We start from the raw sequence: 19,603 nt of genomic DNA, 5'->3' as shown, positions 1-19,603 counted from the left end.
CTCATATAAAATTCATCTAAAATTTAATTCTCATAGATTATGTACCTTACTTTTTTAGCACAAAAGAAAAAAAAAAAAAGAGAAATGAATATAATAGATATAAGGATATAATCGCAAAACTAATTTTCAAGTAATATATTAAAGAGTTGTTTGGGGTGTCCTAAATAAGTGTACTTTTTGTCTTTTTAAACTAAAAAATTGAGGAAAAAAATATGGATGTTTGGGTTAACTTTTTGACTTTTTATGGAAAAATGTGTATTAAAAAATTGTATAAATTAGCGTGTAGGGAAAATTAGGATTGAAAGTTGTGCAGTCGTAATTGTTGACTTTTGGTAAATAGTGTTAACTTTTTAACTTTTTGAGTAACTTTTTGACTTTTTATGGACTTGCCAAACTTGGCCTAAATTTATCTTTCCAAAATCAATTAGACTAATTGATCTATAAAAAAATTATTGAAAATAAATGGATCATCATATTTCCCCCTTATATATGGATGGGCATTTCAGTCAATTCATGTTATTTTTTTAATTGAGGGGCTTTTGGACCATTGTTTTCATCCGTGGGCTTCAGACAAAATAGACCTCATGGAAGGGGCTTTTCACCAAGAATCTCATCCTTAATATAAGATTTAAGGAAAAAAAAATTTATGAGGATTTTTAAAAAAAGGAAAAAAGAAAAAAGAAAAAGATAATGAAAGGGGAGTGTAACAGAATATGTTGAATTTGATTCTGTTTCCGTAGTTTCAAGTCACTGTGCTCCACCATTCTCTCTCACTGTTACTGACGGAACTTGAGAGAGAGAGAGACAGAGAGAGGTGAGTCACTGAGTCATTCACGAGTGAAGGGACAGCGCAGGTATTCTATTGATCTATGGCAACACATCGAATCCAATATGGCAACTCTTGTCCATTCATTGCTCTCCATTACCACTACTTGTACAAATACTAGTACTATTACCCTAATAAACCCTTACTCTTCTTCTTCTTCTTCTTCTTCTTCTGCTTTTCCTCTTCACCAGCTACGCCTCATTCCTTCAATCAATCACAACACAAGAACAACACTCAACATGTCTCTGCCTACTTCACAAAATCCTGGTGCGACAATCTTTCGATTCATATATATATATATATATATATTAGAATGAGAAATATAATCCTGATCTTCAATCCTTTTTTAACTTTTTTTTTTTCTTCTTTTCATTTAAATTTGAGTGAAAATTTGATTAAATCAATCCGTACTCCAATCCGTACTCTTTTTAAAAAAAATTATCAAATTCGAGTAATTATATTGACTGTTGAAAGAATTGGTTGAGGATTAATCGTGGCAAGTCATTGTTTGTTGATTGGAATGGAGTGAATTAGTTGTGGCAATTTGTGATTCTTAATTATTGATGGAGAAATGTAACTTTTAATTAGGTGTGGAAAATCGTCGCTTGTTGAGTAACTGTCTGGATTAGAATGAGTCACAACAACTAGGTGTTCCTTGTTCCTCATAGAACAAATCAGATGACATACAGACTAGATGATTAAAAATGCTTCACTTCTTTATTACTAGCAATGTTTTTTCATGCAGCACATAATAGAAATAGTTAGTGATAGCATCCATAAAAATATTGACTGTAAAGTATTTTGTGATTTATAAGTGAAACTTAAGATGATGGCTTTATGAGGATTTATTGTGGACAGAATTCAGTGCTGGCTGTGTATAGTTGTACTTAGTATGAAAAGAGAGATTTTTGTGTTATAATTGCTGTCCTCTTAAGAACAATCTGTGATGTTTCTAGTGAATGTTTCAGTAATGCCAGCATCGCAACAGAAAATCACAATACCAAACAACTTTGGCGAAAAACTTGTCGGTATACTACATGAAACTGGATCTGTGGAGATTGTGATATTGTGCCATGGTTTTCGATCCGCAAAGGTCAGTAATCATGATACTCGAACTTGAAGCTGGATTTTGCTGTCTACTGTGGTTATGATGCATAATGGTAATTATGATGTCGAGGCTTTATTTGTGAATAGTATGTCTGTAGTGCATTTATTCTAACCTCTTGAGATTAGCAAATTGCGTTATATTATATGTTAGAAACTTAGAAAGCAAAGTGTTCCTTTCTAATGTTGTAGAATGCAGATCATATTGATTAGGTCTTTTTAAAAATTGAACTTATAAATATTTGATGCATATAGGTGTTGTCATTGCTGTTTATCCTTTAAAATAGCTTGGTGGGAGCAATATTTATTGTTTCTTTAGAATAATACGTTGGACTTATAAATATTTGATGCATATAGGTGTTGTCATTGCTGTTTATCCTGTAAAATAGCTTGGTGGGAGCAATATTTATTGTTTCTTTAGCTTGTATTATTCTTGGGTCACCTTAGGGAGTTATCAATTGTTGTAAATCTGCTACTTGCTCCAGTTTAAGGAACTTCATAATAATAGAGAAGTAATATGAACCTGCCTGTGTTGCAGTAAAGTGGGACTCCTTTCTCTTTTGTGGGTGAGCAAATGAGGTTTTTTTTTGGCACTGGTTTCTTCTAGTGCATACTATTAGTGGTAAATTAATGAAGTCAGTTAAGAGTTGAGAAATGATAGAAAGCCTTTAAAAATGTACGGCACTCAATTTAGCCATTTGCTGTTTTGGGAGATCTTGAAATAGCCAAATATAAGTCATGCTATTTTGAGAATATTTTCTTCAAACTACTTTTCCATTGATAGCTTACATAAGGTCGTTCTTGGACTATCTGATGTTTTTTGCTGATTGTGGGAATGATCTTATAGCTCGTATTTCTGCTCCAGGAACAGGATGTTATGGTGAACGTTGCTGTTGCTTTAGAAAAAGAAGGAATCACTGCCTTCCGCTTTGACTTTGCTGGAAATGGGTAAGCTTGTAAATGAAAGGGTGTAAAAACTGACTTGGAATTATTTTTGGTATGTAGCAGGTGTTATTAAGTGGTTGGTAGTTTGATAGATTGAGGCTCATTTGGTGGGTTCACTCACATCGTTTCTTTTTAACTTGGACTTGGCCTTCTTATTTGCTAAGTTGTAGTTTTTTACTTGTTTTTAACTCGGTACTTTTTTTTTTAACCTAGTGGAATTATCTTATAGTGCCAAAAAATTGTCACCCCCGTAATACTGTGTTACATGGACTCGCCGGTTTAGGGCAGAGTACTCGTGTCGACATGACACGACACGGGTGCGGGTGTGAGATATGTGTCAGATTCAGCATGGTTTTCTCGGACACGGCTGCCATGAGAGGAGAAAGAAGGGTTGTTGAGAGAGAGAGAGAGAGAGAGAGAGAGAGGGCTGAAACTCACCTTTGCGAATCAAGTCGAATCGCAAAGCAAGATCGAAGTGCGAACCCTAGTCGCGAACTAGACCGAATCGAAGGAGATCTGAAGTGCGAACCCTAGTTGCGAACCCTGGTTGCGAGCTCTCTCTTCTCTTCTATCTTCTCCTCTTCTCCTCTCTCTCTCTCTCTCTTTTCTTCTTTGACTGTCTTCTTTTCCTTTCCTTCCATTCTCTTTCTCTGGTTTCTATTTAGTATAAATGATATTAATATAATAATATATAATAGTGTTCATATTATATGATATTCACTTTAAAAAATATTATATATTATAATATATTATGAATATTATAATTTTTTTTAGGCGGATAAAAAAAGAAAAAAATTATAATATTTATGTCTAAAATATTATAATTTATAATTTTTATGTCTAAAATTATAATTTTTATGTCTAAAATAAAAATAATTTATTTTATCATATATAATGTAATTTATTTTATGTTTAAAATATTTTTTATTTATTATTTTTTTAACAAAATTTGTTATTCCTTAACTTTTTTAACTCATCTTCATATAATAAATATATTTTAAAAATAGCTATTTAACGTATCCCCGTACCCGTATCCAAATTTGAATTCATATCCACGTATCCCCAATTTTTAATTTTGAAGTGTTCGACCCTTAGATACGTACCCGCACCCGACACCCGCACCCGCGGCCGTGTAACATAGCCGTAATATTGGGAGGCTTTGCAATGCAGTTATGTAGATGTATGCCATATCATTCACTAATAATTCTTAATTTGCTTTTTTTTAATCTTGGACCCACTTTAATAGAATCTTGGCCTAATAACCTTGAGGTTATAGGTTCAAGTCATAGGGCAACCACTTTGTGCACTATGCCAAAGGTTAGGTGTGTACCTAATCTTTCCCCTCGCAAACATATATTAATGTGTACTAATTGAGCGTTGTTTTTTACCCACTTTAATAGAACTATCATTTCTTGTGTAGACACATAGATCCTTCAATTGACATAAAAAATCCAAATTCTAGGACTGGAAGCTCTCCCAATGTGTGCTTGAGCAGGCCTACGGATCTCTGAATCTTTTCACAACTTGGCTTTGGAATTAAGGAGTTGATGTTTTTCAATCTGATACACAAAGGCATAAAAACATGAGTACCTTAGAGACTTTTCATATATAGAAGAAGAATCTTATGTTGACGAGCTTTAATTTGTAAAAACCCTCCTTTGATTGTTTTGGTAAAAATTACATACAAATCATAAGCACTTGGATCACTTTTAATGCATTGGTTATTCCTGGCAACTAGCCGATTGTGATCGTAGTCAGAAGGAGTGAACATGTAGACAAAATTATGTTGATAGTAGTAGTGTTAGAGCCACAAGTGGAGTTTGAACTTTCGAGCTTGAAGGGGAAGGTGTCAAGGCTAACACATCTAGGGTTGGGATGTAAGCTGTTTACCTAAGCCTTTGTATTATGCTTTTGATCTAGTGGATTTTGACCAACAGGTTCTCGTGGGGTTTTTTATTTATTTTTTATACCTAGGAGATTGTTATTCTTCCTAAGTATTTTTTTTTCTTCCCATTTATATTGAAATTCCTAGTGAATGGAAACTATGGATTTGCTAGAGGATCCAAACAACTTGTAACGTCCCAACTTTTATTACCCGAATTCATTACCAAATCCTTTATATTATTACTAATTTCAATAATATCAAACACAAGCCAACAAAAATATAAGTACATAATAACATCCACTCTCGATGTGATGATGACATACAGATAAAATCTGGTACAATGTCCTTAGGCTTACATTGAATAACAATAAATAAAAGGGATCTAAATCATTTAAAATTGTACTTATTGTTTCTATTTCTATCCATCCTGGAGATTCCTCCTATATTATTCCAGTAAAATGAGTCCAGTGAATATAAATAGCATAATCGTGGATAGGGAACTATACTGGCGACCTACCCAATTTATTGTAGAAATTTTTGGGATCAATGATTGGACCATGCAAACTGGAAATACTTTTTCTTGGAGAAAGGAACAGATTACTTGATCCATTACTGTATCACTCATGATATATATCATAACTCGGACATCTATTTCAAGTGCATATCCCATTTTTGCACAGCAGGGTTATGAAAATCCACGAGAACGTGGCGTTCAACCAACAAATAAAAAGCCCCGTAGCCAAACATAACAAAAGACTTCAAGTCCTGAACAATTTTCTAGCCATGTACTTGAAAAATTTGTCAATATGTGGGATGAGCACAATGCCCAGTAGAGATCCCAAAGATACTAACCAATCACAACATATAGGTAGATATGATCATGCATGCACCAAAATATACCGTATAAGTAATGTGACGATTTATATCCAAAAGTATACTTATATAAATATCTTTTCCCCTAAAATTATCTTTCTAACACAACACAGTAGAAAATAATTTTTTATCTTTCTAACTTCCGATTCACTTCAAAAACATTTCAAAACCCCGCTTTCTTTTAATAAAAACCTTCCATGTTGACATAAAAGAATTCCATTTAAACATTAGTTTTGAAAACACATTCACACACACTAGACACGTACTAGTCATAACCCAACCCCACATGCCAATACACTATATGCATCTACAATACATCTACCACCTTCCCTAGCCATAGGTCCAAGGGCAAGGGACACCCACAATGTTAAACCGAGAAACACATACATCCCAAAAATAAATAGCTGAAAGTAATACATACTTCCAATTCTATTTCCATGGGCATACAACACAGATAGCAAATGATACAACCTAAGTAACACATAACGTTTTACCGACCTCACCTGGAGGGTAACGACCTCAAGGTCACACTTTACCGGACCCAAATCGAAAGGAAGGAGAACCTAACACAAGACACCACACTTTATCGGTCTCACTCGGAGAGAAACGGACCTCCATTCACAGTTAACTAGGCGCAAACTAGAAGGGAGAGGAACCTTTGTCAAGGCATCAAATCAAGTTTTACCAGCCTCGCCCGGCGGGAAACGGACCCCTAATCCATATCACAAGCAGCAAGATACATAACTAGTATACAAGTGTAATACATACACTTAAGCCATTCAACATAGTAGTAACCTCTACTAATTAGATACATTAGCCATCGTGCACCACTGTTCTACAACGAGTTTTCTTTCATTTCCAAAACATTTCCAAAACACAATATGAGTTACTAATCATCAAAACCATAACTAGTTAATGGTTACTGTTCACCCAAACTATCTATCCAACGACAATCTCATAACATGAACAACATTCACAATCGTTCCAATTCCTTTCTAACAACATAGTCCACGACACACAAATAGAATTGTCTATTCACAATGTCCATCAACAACCATTATTACATAATCTAACACGCAAACCCTACACATGGCATCTATTAATCAACAAACAATACCATCCTCCACTGATTGCCAAGGACAAAACTCTACAGACTCCTATTACATAATTAAAAGCATAAAGGTAATAACTCCGGCAATATGGTTCCTTAGTTCTCCTCTATTCACTGTTGTAATGCTCTTTAGTCCTAGTGCTTATTGTGTTAGTGCTCCTGCTTTATATGTTTCTCCATATAATGCTTTCCTGGTTCAGTTAATTTATCAGATATATGAAAGAATTAGGGAACATAAAGAATGACTTGGCCAATCGATCCAAATTTCACAGTTGTTATACCATGAGAGTTTACAGGGGGAAAAGTTCAAAAACTGAGGATTGAGCAGAAGATTATCATCATTCAGGTTGATGAGTCGTCAAGAGGGTGGTTAGTAGAGATCATTGAGAGAAATCGGTCACGAAGTTTTTCCTTGAAGATTGACTTAGGAGGAGTTTTTTGGGCAATGCAAACTCTGAGAGAAGCATGGGGGAAGATTAGTGAAGGTAGACTCTTCAACAAATATAGTAGTAGTTTAGCAGTATTTTGTTTGCAAAGATTCAACAATAAGAAAGAGTTCTTTATTGAGATATCCAAATAGGTGGTAGGGGAGAAACGAAGCAATATCATTGTTCTTGCGGGGAGTAGTGGTCGTGGTTGGGCAGACATGGCTTAGATGCTTGGACATACCATTAATAGGGACCTCAATGACAAGAGGAATGAGGAAGAGATAAGGAGGAAGGGCAGGGAAGGCGAGAGGTAGAGAGAGGTTGCAAAGGACTGGGCTTGCAGTGGAGGACCTCACGTCGAATGTTAAAAGGTCAGAAAATAGGGACGAATAGGGCAAGACTGTATGCAGATTTATTTATAGACAAGACATCAAAGCCTGAGATGATTTTTTCTGATTCGAATATGGATTGTATTGTGGTATGCACTAGGACTGATTTCTTTGTTAGTTGGGCTCAAATTGAAAAGGAATTGAGCAAGTATCTGAGGAAGACTATTGTTCTTCGTCCATTTCAGTTAAATCGAGCTCTGTTCCTTTCCACTAACAGAAACGAGGCAGAGATCATTGGTAATAATGGTTTACAATTCTTCGACAGAGGCATAGCAGTGAAGATGGAAAAGTGGGTGGAGGAAAGGCATAGCTATTCTGGGGTTATTGCATCATATGGAGGTTGGGTTGTTGTTTGCGACCTACCTTTCAGCTTGTGGAATCATGACACTTTCGACTTGATTGGAAGGAAGTGTGGAGGATTATTGGAAGTCGATTGAAGAACCCATTCCTTCGAAAATCTTTTTGAAGCAAGATTGAAGGTAAGGGGTTATGAGTGTGGATTTCTGCCAGTGATCTTGGAGTTAGAGGTGGCTGGGTTCTCTATTAAAGTCCAGCTTAAACCTTTATCAAGATCTGTTAGGAAAAAGGAGGATCATCGGCAATGGATTTGCCGGCAAGATTTCTTAGGCAGCCCAAGTGGCGGAAGTGGGAAAGATGAGAAGTTAGAAGGGACAGGATTGATACGTGGCAAAGACGACAGGGCAAGACAGATTGTTCGAAGAGTAATTACGCTGGAATTGAAGAGGTGCCAGATAATCAGTCGAATGATTCTGCTCTTGGGGCATTAGGTAAGGAGGGAAGGAAGGAGATACAGGGAGTTGGGTTGGGTGATGGGCTGAATAATGATTTGGCCTAAGGTTTAGCAAATGGGTTACATGTGGATGGTGGGTCAAGACCAGAAATGTGTCATTGTTTTAGTGAGATTGGGCCAAATCGTGGTCCAATCATAAGACCTATGGCCAATCTTCTCAAACCCAGGGTTTTACTGTCACTTAAAGGGATATTGGGCCAAACACTATTTGTAGCAACCCTCACCTTACTCTTGTCATACTTGCATACATTCGTGCATGATCTCGTCTTGTTATGTTGTTTTGCAAGTTTTGCCTTGTCTTGTTTTGTTTAAGTGTTGCTTGCATGATTTTGTTCTTTGCTCGGTGCGTAGCCGAGGTCATCTTGAGCTTAGTTCACCTCTGAACCTTTGTACTTAGAACTGATTTGGAACCACTTGGTCGGCCCCCCATCTTCACCTCGGGCTTGTTTGCCGAGATGTTTTGCACTTAGTGATCCTTGTCCTTGGGCAGGTATGGCCTAGACCGAGGTGTGGCACACCCCGGCCAAGGTGTGGCACAGCTTAGTCAAGTGTCGTCCTCTCTAGCCGATGTCTTTGTTATCCTGTTGCCGAAGCTTCGACTTGAGCCGATGTCATTTCTTGCCGATGTGTCTTGCCTTAGCTTGCTGCATACGCTTTGTCATAGACTTGTCTTGTCAATCAATCACCTTTTGAGTTGAACCAACCCGATAGCGCCACGTGTCCGAGCTGATTGTTAAGACAGCCGGCAGACCTAGAAACAAATCATTTTGTCTCAAATCTTTGCCTTTAGAGAGAGAAGCTCTAGAGAGGAGGAGTTCTTGAGTGAGAATAGATCTTCCAAGCTTGATCTTCGAGGTTCGAACCGTTGGATTCGAGTTTTGAGGTTAGAATCTTAACCTATTCTTGTTGTTCTCATTGATCATCTAGCTGCATTGCATGATCGAATCTGTTTTGCATGTCATGCATCGATTTGAAGTTGGTTTCGGAAGAGAAAGATAGTATTCATGTGTTCTTGGAGAAAAGTCTCGTTTTGATCCGAAAGTTTGGAACCAAAACCATGTTTTGTGTTTGTTCTTGCATGACCTTCTTGTATGGGTACCCAGGTCCATGTTTTGAACTCATGGCATGAAATCTCTGATTTTGTAACAAGTTATGATCTTTACATTCATCTTCTTCAGGATCATGTTCATCATGTCCTTCATGTTCTTCAAAGGGAAACCCAGGCTTTCCCGACTTTGTTTTTGAATGAGGCCATCGGGACCACACCTCGGCAAAAACCTGGTTGGTACCCAGTGTGTTTTCATGGGGCGGGAGTTGTGTTTAAACTCCCAGCATGTTTTGCTTTGTTATTGACTTGGACCTGGTGAGAATGCCGAGATCATTTGCATGCATATAAAGCTTGTTTTGAGAATGTGATTTGCCATGTGATTGTAGGTCCTTGATCTTTGCTTTGAACCTACATCCGAGGAAAACTATGTGAGTGGTATTTCTAATAAAGCTATGTTATACGATTTTTGATAAATCTTGCTTTGCTTTGTTTTGACGAAAGTATTTGTTAAGCATGAATGAATAGCTCTGTTTTGATGTATCAAGTATAAGCTTTGTTTTGATGTCATTCTTGAAAAGTCCCTTGTACTAGAGGACTCTAAACTTTCGCAGTACCAAGTATTAAAGTCCCTTGTGCTGGAGGACTCTAAACTTTCGCAGCACTAAGTATAAAAGGATACGGTCCTTTCTTGGAAAGACTACTGTGTTAAAGCGGGCTACGGGCCTAAGTAACACAAGACCATCGTGTTAAAAAGAGCTACGGGCTTAAGTAACACAAGTCCCTTGTGCTGGAGGACTATAAACTTTCGCAGTACCCTTGACCAATCGATTACGGATCGTACAGACCTTGTCTTGCCACTGACGGTTTACCGCGTGGACTTGTTTGTTCGGAAAGCTAGATTTGTGTTTTGCCGATGTCAGTAAGCGTCCCTTGAGACTTGTAAGACTTTGATAGTGAATACGGTTCATCCCTTGTTTTGATAAAGTTTTGACGTGTTTTGTTCTGTAAGGATCTCGGCTAATATTCGTATGGTTTTAGCATGTTCCGTTTTGAAAGACTTCGGCTGTATTCATGCAAAACCTTTATTATTTGTACCATTCACTGAGTATCCAAGCTCACCCTCTCTATATATATATGTAGGTGATGAGCAGGACGTCGGCGACGCCTAGAATGTGTTTTTGAAAGCTTGTTTGGGACCCATGATTATGTCGGCTTTGTTTTGTATTCACGTCGGCGATGTTATTTCTTTTGTCGGCGAATTCTTGAAAATCATGCTTCTTGGCTTGTATTCACTATATTTTGTATATGTCGGCTCGAGAAGCCTCTTGATCAAGTTGTAACACGTATTTTGCTTTGTTGTATTCAAGTTGGGAAGTTTAGAAAGATGTATGCCATTCCATTGGACTTATGCACTGCTCTTATGGACCACTTGTATTTTGATTTATCGCTTCCGCATTTGTGAGCCCCGTTTATTATACTCTGATTGTGTTAAACTTTTGAAAGTTGGCCTTCGGTAATTACGGATTACTGGCCATCACGGCACCAAACTACTAGGGGCGGTTTGGGGTCGTGACACTATTAATTGTCGTTTTAGAGAGATTGGGCCAAATTATGGTCCAATCATAAGATCTATAGGCCAATCTTCTTAGACCCTGGGTTTTATTGTCACTCAGAGGGATATTGGGCCAAACACTTTTAATGGGCCACACATTAACAACAACAAAGTTAGGCTGTATTCTAAGACGGATGTGGGAATGCCTCATGGGTCGGGTCATGGGGAATTACCAGCTAGGGATTTTGTTGAGTCGGTCGACGAGCTTAGTGGAAGAGAAAAGAAGTCGACGAGAGCTGTTGAGGAAGACGATACACAGTGTAATGCGAAAAGGATCTTTAACGACCTAAATTCACACCTTAATGAGTCTGAGACCCAATTGGGCTTGGCGGATATTATCGATAGATCGAAAGTGACACACTGCTGTGTGGATTCTCGAAAGGAGGTTGCAACATGGAGTGGGAGGTTGAGTTTCACGCTGATGAGGCCAATGGAATTGAAAGGCTAGTGTGTGATGTGGAGGTGGGGGAATTTATTCCCCATGAGGTGTTGCAGGCTCTTGATGAGTGTGGGTTGACTGATAGCTCTAATGAATCAATCGATCCAGCTGAAGATGAAAGCAACAAGGTTCGAGAAGAGGACTTTGATCATAAGCTCAACTGGTTTGTCCAAGATGAAGAGATTCTGACTTCCTCTTGCAAGGAGTACACTGAGGTATCAAAGAGTGAGAAGGCCCTTAACTTCAATTCAGCTGAAAAGGAATGTGACTCTTTTGAGCGGGACAACATGTTTTCTTCACTTTCAAAACATAACCAGAGTCTTCATTCTGAGTCAGTTTCTGGGGAAGGAGTGCAGGATGTTCCTGGTTCTTTACAGTCTAATAGAATGGTTTCCGTTAGGGTTGATTATATGTCTCATTTACCCTTAAACAGATGTATTACCAATGACCGTGTAACTCATATTGAGATTAATGAGGAATGTCACACAAGTGGTTGTTCGAGGGAGATATCTAGCAATCATAGGCTTGATGAGAATACAATTTGCAGGGAACAAGCAGATGAAACAGAAAGGTGGTTGAGAGATATGAGTATGTATCCTTCCTTGTAGAAGAGGGGGATGTGTCTTATTTTGCGAATTTACTAGATACCTTAGGGTTATCTTTGGTGAGGAACAATGGAAAGAAATCCAGAAGTAAGAAGAATGTATCTGCGAATAAGGAGAGTGGTAGTCGTAGGACTATTGGGCAAAAGAGAGGGGCAAGGGAGTTGAGAAATCTTGAAAGCGGTATTAATTATAAGGGAGGAGAGAAGGGGCTAAGGGGCAATGATGGTTTTAAATGAAGATTTTAAGCTGGAATGTTAGAGGACTAGGGTCAAGGTTTTAAAAAGCGGCCGCAATCGTTACGTAACGATTGTGGTAGTTACCGTCACCCGTTACGGCCGCTTTTGCAGTGTGATTGAGATTCACAAGTGTGTCGGCCGTAGAGGCTGCTATAGCGGTCGTAACGGTGTCGTAACGGCCTGTTATGCACCATTATGTAACGGTTCCGAATTGCTTCTTTCGAAAAAATACAAAAAAAAAAAAAGAAGTTGAAAATGGGGGAAGAAAGATAGAGAGAAGAGGGAAGATGAAGGAACAAGAGACAGACAGAGAGAAGAGGGAAGATGAAGAACATGTTATTAATTTGTTGAAACTGTAAGACCTATGCTATTCTATTCAGCTGTTATCACTCAACCATTTTGTTTGTGTGTATCTATCTATATATTGTTTGAAAATAATAATAATAATAATAATAAGTGTGATCATTATCTATTTGGCTTAATTAAAAAATATATATGTATATATATATTTAGGCTTTTATTTATTCTCTTGCTTTTGTCATTGTTTATCTTACGTCTAATAGTTAGTGATTGATTTTTTGTATAATATAAAGTCATTAATTATTAAAATAAAATGTAAAAAAACTCAGTTTATAGTAATTTAAAAATATGAAATATATTGGATCAAACTTAAAAATTTATAAAAATTGATCAATATTTATTTTAAAATCCAATAAATATGATTATGGAAACAAGTGTGCATATCGGTAAGTTTTTTTCAAATTGTGCGGAAAAAAAAAAAAATTCACGGTTTCGGTTACCGCGACCGTTACGCTACGGCCTTTACACCCCGCAACCGCAACGACGCCACCGCCACCGCCACCGTTACAGCGACTGCAACCGCTTTTCAGAACCTTGACTAGGGTCCTATAGAAAGAGGGCAGTGATTAAAGAATTCTTGAAAGTTTATTAGCCGGATATTGTGATGTATCAAGAGACGAAGAGTGAATTGTGTGATAGATCTTTGATTAAGAGTATTTGGGTGTTGCATTTTTTGTAAGTGGGCCTTTTTACCTTCTTGTGGGAGGTTGGGGGACTTTTGATCATATAGGATGAAAGGGTAGTGATGGAGTGTGAGATGATTCTCGGGGAATTTACATTGTGAGGCGCTCGTGACAGACTTCACAAAAACTTGGTATCCTTCACAGGTTTACTAAGGTTGGGGTTGGACATCCTGCTGCTTACCTACATACATATATATAATGGAGTGAGCTAACGCCTAGTGAATAACATCAAAGTAAAGAGATTATATGAATGAGTTCTTTTAAGTAACATATGCAATCTCATATCATAAACAATTTGTAACGGAACGACCTTGGGTCCAACAAATAGCAGAATGACCTCGGGTCCAATAGATAACAGATGTACAAAACAAAATTGATCATATCTTAACGGAATGACCTTGGGTCCAATCATTTACAGCTGTATAATGACCATTTGGTCAACTCATAACAGATAATCAGGCTTATTAGATATTCAGAATGACATTGGGTCCATCTTGTCAGATATACGAAATGACCTTGGGTCCAATTCAGTTATATAGAACGACCTTGGGTCCAATTCAGTTATACACATTTGTGTTATATCAATCAGAGTCACAAATATCATATTGATCGGACAAATAGAAACTCATTCACACTTGCAAAATCATAAGTTTGGAAAACATACCACAGTAGGATATACAAAAAATAGAGTAATTAAGAAAATATCTACTTAGAAAATATGAGGAAGAAAGAATATATTTCTGTTATATTCAAAACTTCTTATTTTACAAGACCAAATGACACTCCTTATATAGGAGATATTACAAACATCATTATAACCCATTATATGCCACTTACATATTATATATTACCACTATCTACCACTATCATATTATATACATGCCACTATCTACCACCAACACCACTATCATATTCTATACATGCCACTATCTACCACCAACACCACTATCATATTCTATACATGCCACTATCTACCACCAACACCACTATCATATTATATACATGCCACTATCTTATTATAACACAAATTTCCAGCACTCCCCCTCAAGCTGGTTTGAAGATATCTTCCATAGCCAGCTTGCTAGTCAGCTTATCAAATTGCTTCTTGTGTAGTCCCTTCGTTAGCACATCAGCTAATTGTTCACCTGTTGGAAGGTAGGTCATACAGATTATGCCAGCATTGATTTTCTCCTTGATGAAATGTTTATCCACTTCTATATGTTTTGTGCGATCATGTAGAACTGGATTATGAGCTATAGATATAGCTGCTTTGTTGTCACAATAGACCTTCATAGGTGTCGGGTGAGAAAGCTTTAATTCTTCAAGAATTCTTTTAATCCACATTACTTCACAGATTCCATGGGCAACAGCTCTGAACTCTGCTTCTGCACTACTTCTAGCTACCACAGTCTGTTTTTTACTCCGCCATGTAACTAGGTTCCCACCTACAAAGGAGCAGTATCCGGATGTTGATCTCCTGTCTGTAACACTTCCTACCCAGTCTGCATCTGTGTATACTTCAACTTGAAGATGTCCATGTTTCTTGAACAGTAAGCCTCTCCCTGGAGTTCCTTTCAAATATCTTAAGATCTCATAAACGGCCTCAAAGTGCTCTTCCCCTGGTGAGTGCATGAACTGACTTACCATGCTGACTGCAAAGGCAATATCAGGCCGCATATGAGACAAGTAAATCAATTTCCCGACAAGTCGCTGATATTGTTCCCTCTCTTTGACTTCTTCAGCCTTAGCAGCTTGTAACTTCAAGTTAGGCTCGATCGGAGTCTCCACCATCTTACAACCAAGCATACCTGTTTCTCCAAGGAGATCAAGAACATATTTTCTCTGATTAACGAATATACCTTCCTTGGATCTTGCAAATTCCATTCCGAGGAAATACTTGAGGGCTCCCAGATCCTTAATGTGAAATTCTTTTGCGAGTTTCTCTTTGAGGGCTGCTAACTCTGCTTCATCATTACCAGTTAAAATGATGTCATCAACATAAACAATTAAAATTGCAATTTTACTGTTTTTTGAATGTTTATAAAATATTGTGTGATCTGCTTGACTCTGCGAGAAGCCACAACTGATAACTGCCTTCTCAAAGCATTCAAACCACGCTCTTGGTGATTGTTTGAGTCCGTATAATGACTTGTTCAATCTGCATACTCTGTCGCTTCCAAGTCTCAGCTCAAATCCCGGCGGTAGGCTCATGAACACCTCCTCTTCAAGATCACCATTGAGAAATGCATTTTTAATGTCAAGTTGATGTAGAGGCCAATCTGAATTTACTGCAAGAGATAACAGTACTCTGATGGAATTTATTTTAGCAACAGGAGCAAACGTCTCCTGATAGTCGATCCCATAAGTTTGAGTGAAGCCTTTAGCCACCAGTCTCGCCTTGTATCTCTCAACGCTTCCATCTGCGTTACATTTTATCGTAAACACCCATTTACACCCAACTGTTTTCTTGTCTTTGGGTAGATCAACTATCTCCCAAGTACCACTTTTCCTTAAAGCATTCACCTCCTCTATGACTGCTAATTTCCAATTCAGATCATCCAATGCTTCCTGTATATTCCTTGGAACAAACAAGTGTGAAATCCTAGATGTGAAAGCTCTATGGTTTTTAGACAGTCTTTGATAGGAGAGGTAATTTGCAATAGGATGTTTAATGCAATTTCGGATACCTTTCCTAATTGCTATAGGAACATCAAGGTCAGAAATAGAAGGAATAGGATTACCTAAAATTTCGATGCCAGAACTCGGGTGGACATTCGGGTCATTAGGATGGACATTCGGGTCATTATTCCTCAGATGAAATCGCTTCCTAGTATAAACCTGAAGCTCAGGATTTAGATCATTTTGTAGTACTTCTCCCCCTAAACAAGAATCTTCTTGACTAGGCACCATAGAACTTGGTTCTCCTAAGTGATCATTATCAGACAGATGTGGTTTTTGTGTAGGATAAATGACATTGGGGAGCGGGATAGAAATATCCCAAAAATGGTCTTCTACTCCACTTGTCTCCCCCTGATGAGAAGTGTTGGGGAAATAGGATTTTGTTTCCACAAATGACACATCCATACTCACATGAAATTTCTTGGTTTGAGGATCGAAACACTTATACCCCTTTTTGTTTGAGGAATAACCCAAAAAAACACATTTTATAGCACGGGGGTCAAGTTTTGAACGAAATTGACTGGGAACATGAACATAGGCAGTACATCCAAAAACTTTGGCGGGTAAATCAGAAAACAATCTCGTGTCAGGAAAAAAAGTTTTGAGACAATCGAAAGGTGTTTTGTATGTTAACACCTTTGTAGGCATCCTGTTTATCAAATAAGAGGCTGTCAAAATTGCTTCACCCCATAAATATTTACGAACATGCATGTAAAACATTATAGCACGTGCTACTTCAAGTAGATGTTTATTTTTTCGTTCTGCAATGCCATTTTGTTGAGGGGTATCCCGACATGTAGATTGATGAAAAATCCCATTTTTTTCCAAAAACTCACCCAACTGCTCATTGAAATATTCTGTTCCATTATCAGAATGTAAAATACCAATTTTGGTTTGAAATTGGTTTTCAATCATATTGTAAAAATTTGTGAATAAATTTTTCACGTCAGATTTTTTATTCATCAAATAAATCCAACATAAGCGGGTATGGTCATCAATAAATGTAACAAACCATCTTTTACCAGAAAGAGTAGTGATTTTAGAAGGGCCCCAAACATCACTATGAATCAAATAAAAAGGTTTGGAAGCTTGGTAAGGTTTTGGCAAATAAGTAGAGCGATGAAATTTTGCAAAAATGCAACTTTCACAATGAAAAGAAGAACAATCAATCCCTTTAAATAATTCTGGAAATAAATGTTTCAGATAAAGAAGACTAGGATGTCCTAGCCTATAGTGCCATAGCATTATTTTTTCTCGAACAGAGATTGAACTAGTACTATTAAAGCTCTGAGCTTTTTTATTACTAACAGGTACTTCATCAAAGTAGTAAAGACCTTCAAGCATCCTAGCACGCCCAATCATCATCCCCGAGTTCTGGTCCTGAAATTCACAATGGGATTCAAAAAATGTAACACGACAATTAGAATCCTTAGATAGTTTACTGACAGACAAAAGGTTACAGGCTAAGTTGGGGACGTGAAGAACAGCATTGAGATTAATTTTCTCAGTTAGTTTAATAAATCCTTTTCCTGCAATAGGTGAAAAACTACCATCGGCTATTCTGATTTTGTCATGACCAGAACAAGGGAAATAGGTACTAAATAAATGGGAAAAACTAGTCATGTGATCGGAGGCACCGGAATCTATGATCCACGGAGAGAAGTTTAGGCAAGAGAAGGCTTTAGGATTTCTACCTGTTTGTGCCAACAAAACACTAGGAGTACCGGATGAGGAGTTGGATTTTATCAGCTTTAAGAGTTGATCAATCTACTCTTTGTTGAAGGGACCTAAATCGGCTTCATTAGCGGTAGGAAAGCCACGATTCTTCTCTCCTTGTTTGCTGCTTTTCCAGTTGACAGGTTTGCCATGCATCTTCCAACACGTTTCGCGTGTATGGCGAGGCTTGTTGCAAAAATCACACCAGACCCGTGGCTTATCATCAAACCTGCGCTGGTAATTTGCAGCCTTGTTGGCCTCAGCATCGCTAATTAAAGCAGAAATTTCAATTGATTCACCAGTACCTTTTTTCTTAAGCATGACGCTCCTTCGGCTCTCTTCCCTTCTGACTTCGGCAAATACTTCGCTAATGGATGGGAGAGGAGGTCTGCCAATAATTCTTCCTCGCACTTCATCGAACTCAATGTTGAGGCCGGCAAGAAACTTGTAAATACGGCTGTCTTCCACAGTTTTCTTGTGGTGGTTGCAGTCGTCAACCGATTTCCATTCGTATGTGTTGAAGATGTCAAGATCCTGCCACAACCTTTTCAACGAATTGAAATATTTGGTGACGGAATCATCTCCTTGACGAATCTCTCCCAACTTCAAAGTTAATTCGAAAACTTGAGATTGATTTCCTAGGTCAGAATACATCTGACTAACATTATCCCACAATTCTTGTGCAGTAGGATAGCACATATAATTAGAGCTTATATCCTCCTCCATGGAATTGACCAACCATGTCATAACCATGGAGTTTTCAGCGTCCCAACTGTCGAACAGCGGATCATTAACAGCAGGAGCCTTCTTGTCACCAGTGATGTAACCGATCTTTCCTTGCCCACGGATATACATCCGGACAGATTGTGACCAGCGGAGAAAATTATCACCATTTAGGCGGATGGTGGTGATTTGGATAGAGTGAGAGTTGGACGTTTTCACCGGAATGGCAGCGGCAGGGGTTGAAGTGGTTTCGGACGTGACTTCCGACATGGCTATGACGATTTTAGGGCTGCTGTGTTTTTTGTTGCTCTGATACCTACTTAGAAAATATGAGGAAGAAGAACTCCGAAAATATGAGGAAGAAGGAATATATTTCTGTTATATTCAAAATTTCTTATTTTACAAGACCAAATGACACTCCTTATATAGGAGATATTACAAACATCATTATAACCCATTATATGCCACTTACATATTATATATTACCACTATCTACCACTATCATATTATATACATGCCACTATCTACCACCAACACCACTATCATATTCTATACATGCCACTATCTACCACCAACACCACTATCATATTATATACATGCCACTATCTTATTATAACACAAATTTCCAGCATATCTTTACTAAGATATTACTTACATTGATTTGGTTGTTGATTCGTCCTAGTGGATGATCCTACACAATTCATAAATATACACACATTGAATTGCATTGCTTAACCGGATTGTTCTTTAACTTATTCAATTCTCTTAGGCTTCATTCTAGCTCTTTAATTCGTTTAGGATGCTCAATATAAACCTAAGAATGCTCAGAAATCAGAATGCCAAAATGAGTAAAACATGGCTTTCTAAAATATGCTGAAATAGGACAGCTCGCTCGAGCGCAACATTGGTTGCTCGAGCGGTCCACATGGTCTACAAAAGTACTGGATGGTCCGAATCTAGGCTCGATGTTCACTTGAGCCAAAGTGCAAAATAAAAGGCGCTCGCTCAAGCGGTGAATTGGTTGCTTGAGCCAACTGCAAATGTCTACAAAAATGCTGGATGTGTGAAATGTGCACTCGAGCGACGGATTGTTCGCTCGAGCAATGAGGCATAATTTTGGAAATTTCATA

General features: G+C 37.8%; 1 protein-coding gene across 17 annotated transcripts in view; it reads left to right on the top strand.

Moving 5' to 3' along the window:
• Positions 1-646: 646 nt before the first annotated feature.
• Positions 647-19,603, top strand: part of LOC114290251 (putative uncharacterized protein YDL057W) — a 33,666-nt gene continuing 14,709 nt past the window's right edge. Inside the window, exons 1-5 of one of the 17 annotated variants that reach the window (XM_082868986.1) lie at positions 647-854; positions 1,018-1,093; positions 1,795-1,919; positions 2,802-2,878; positions 9,807-9,848. In XM_082868986.1, coding sequence (XP_082725112.1) covers positions 1,066-1,093; positions 1,795-1,919; positions 2,802-2,878; positions 9,807-9,848 — 272 coding nt within the window. In that variant the 5' untranslated portion in view covers positions 647-854; positions 1,018-1,065. The other 16 variants (XM_082868985.1, XM_082868984.1, XM_082868989.1 and 13 more) reach the window with 16 other exon arrangements.

The sequence above is a fragment of the Camellia sinensis genome, chromosome 5 (assembly GCF_055761805.1).
Source record: "Camellia sinensis isolate YWXY chromosome 5, ASM5576180v1, whole genome shotgun sequence".
Classification (NCBI taxonomy): domain Eukaryota; kingdom Viridiplantae; phylum Streptophyta; class Magnoliopsida; order Ericales; family Theaceae; genus Camellia; species Camellia sinensis.
This window is presented reverse-complemented; position numbering and strand designations above follow the sequence as displayed.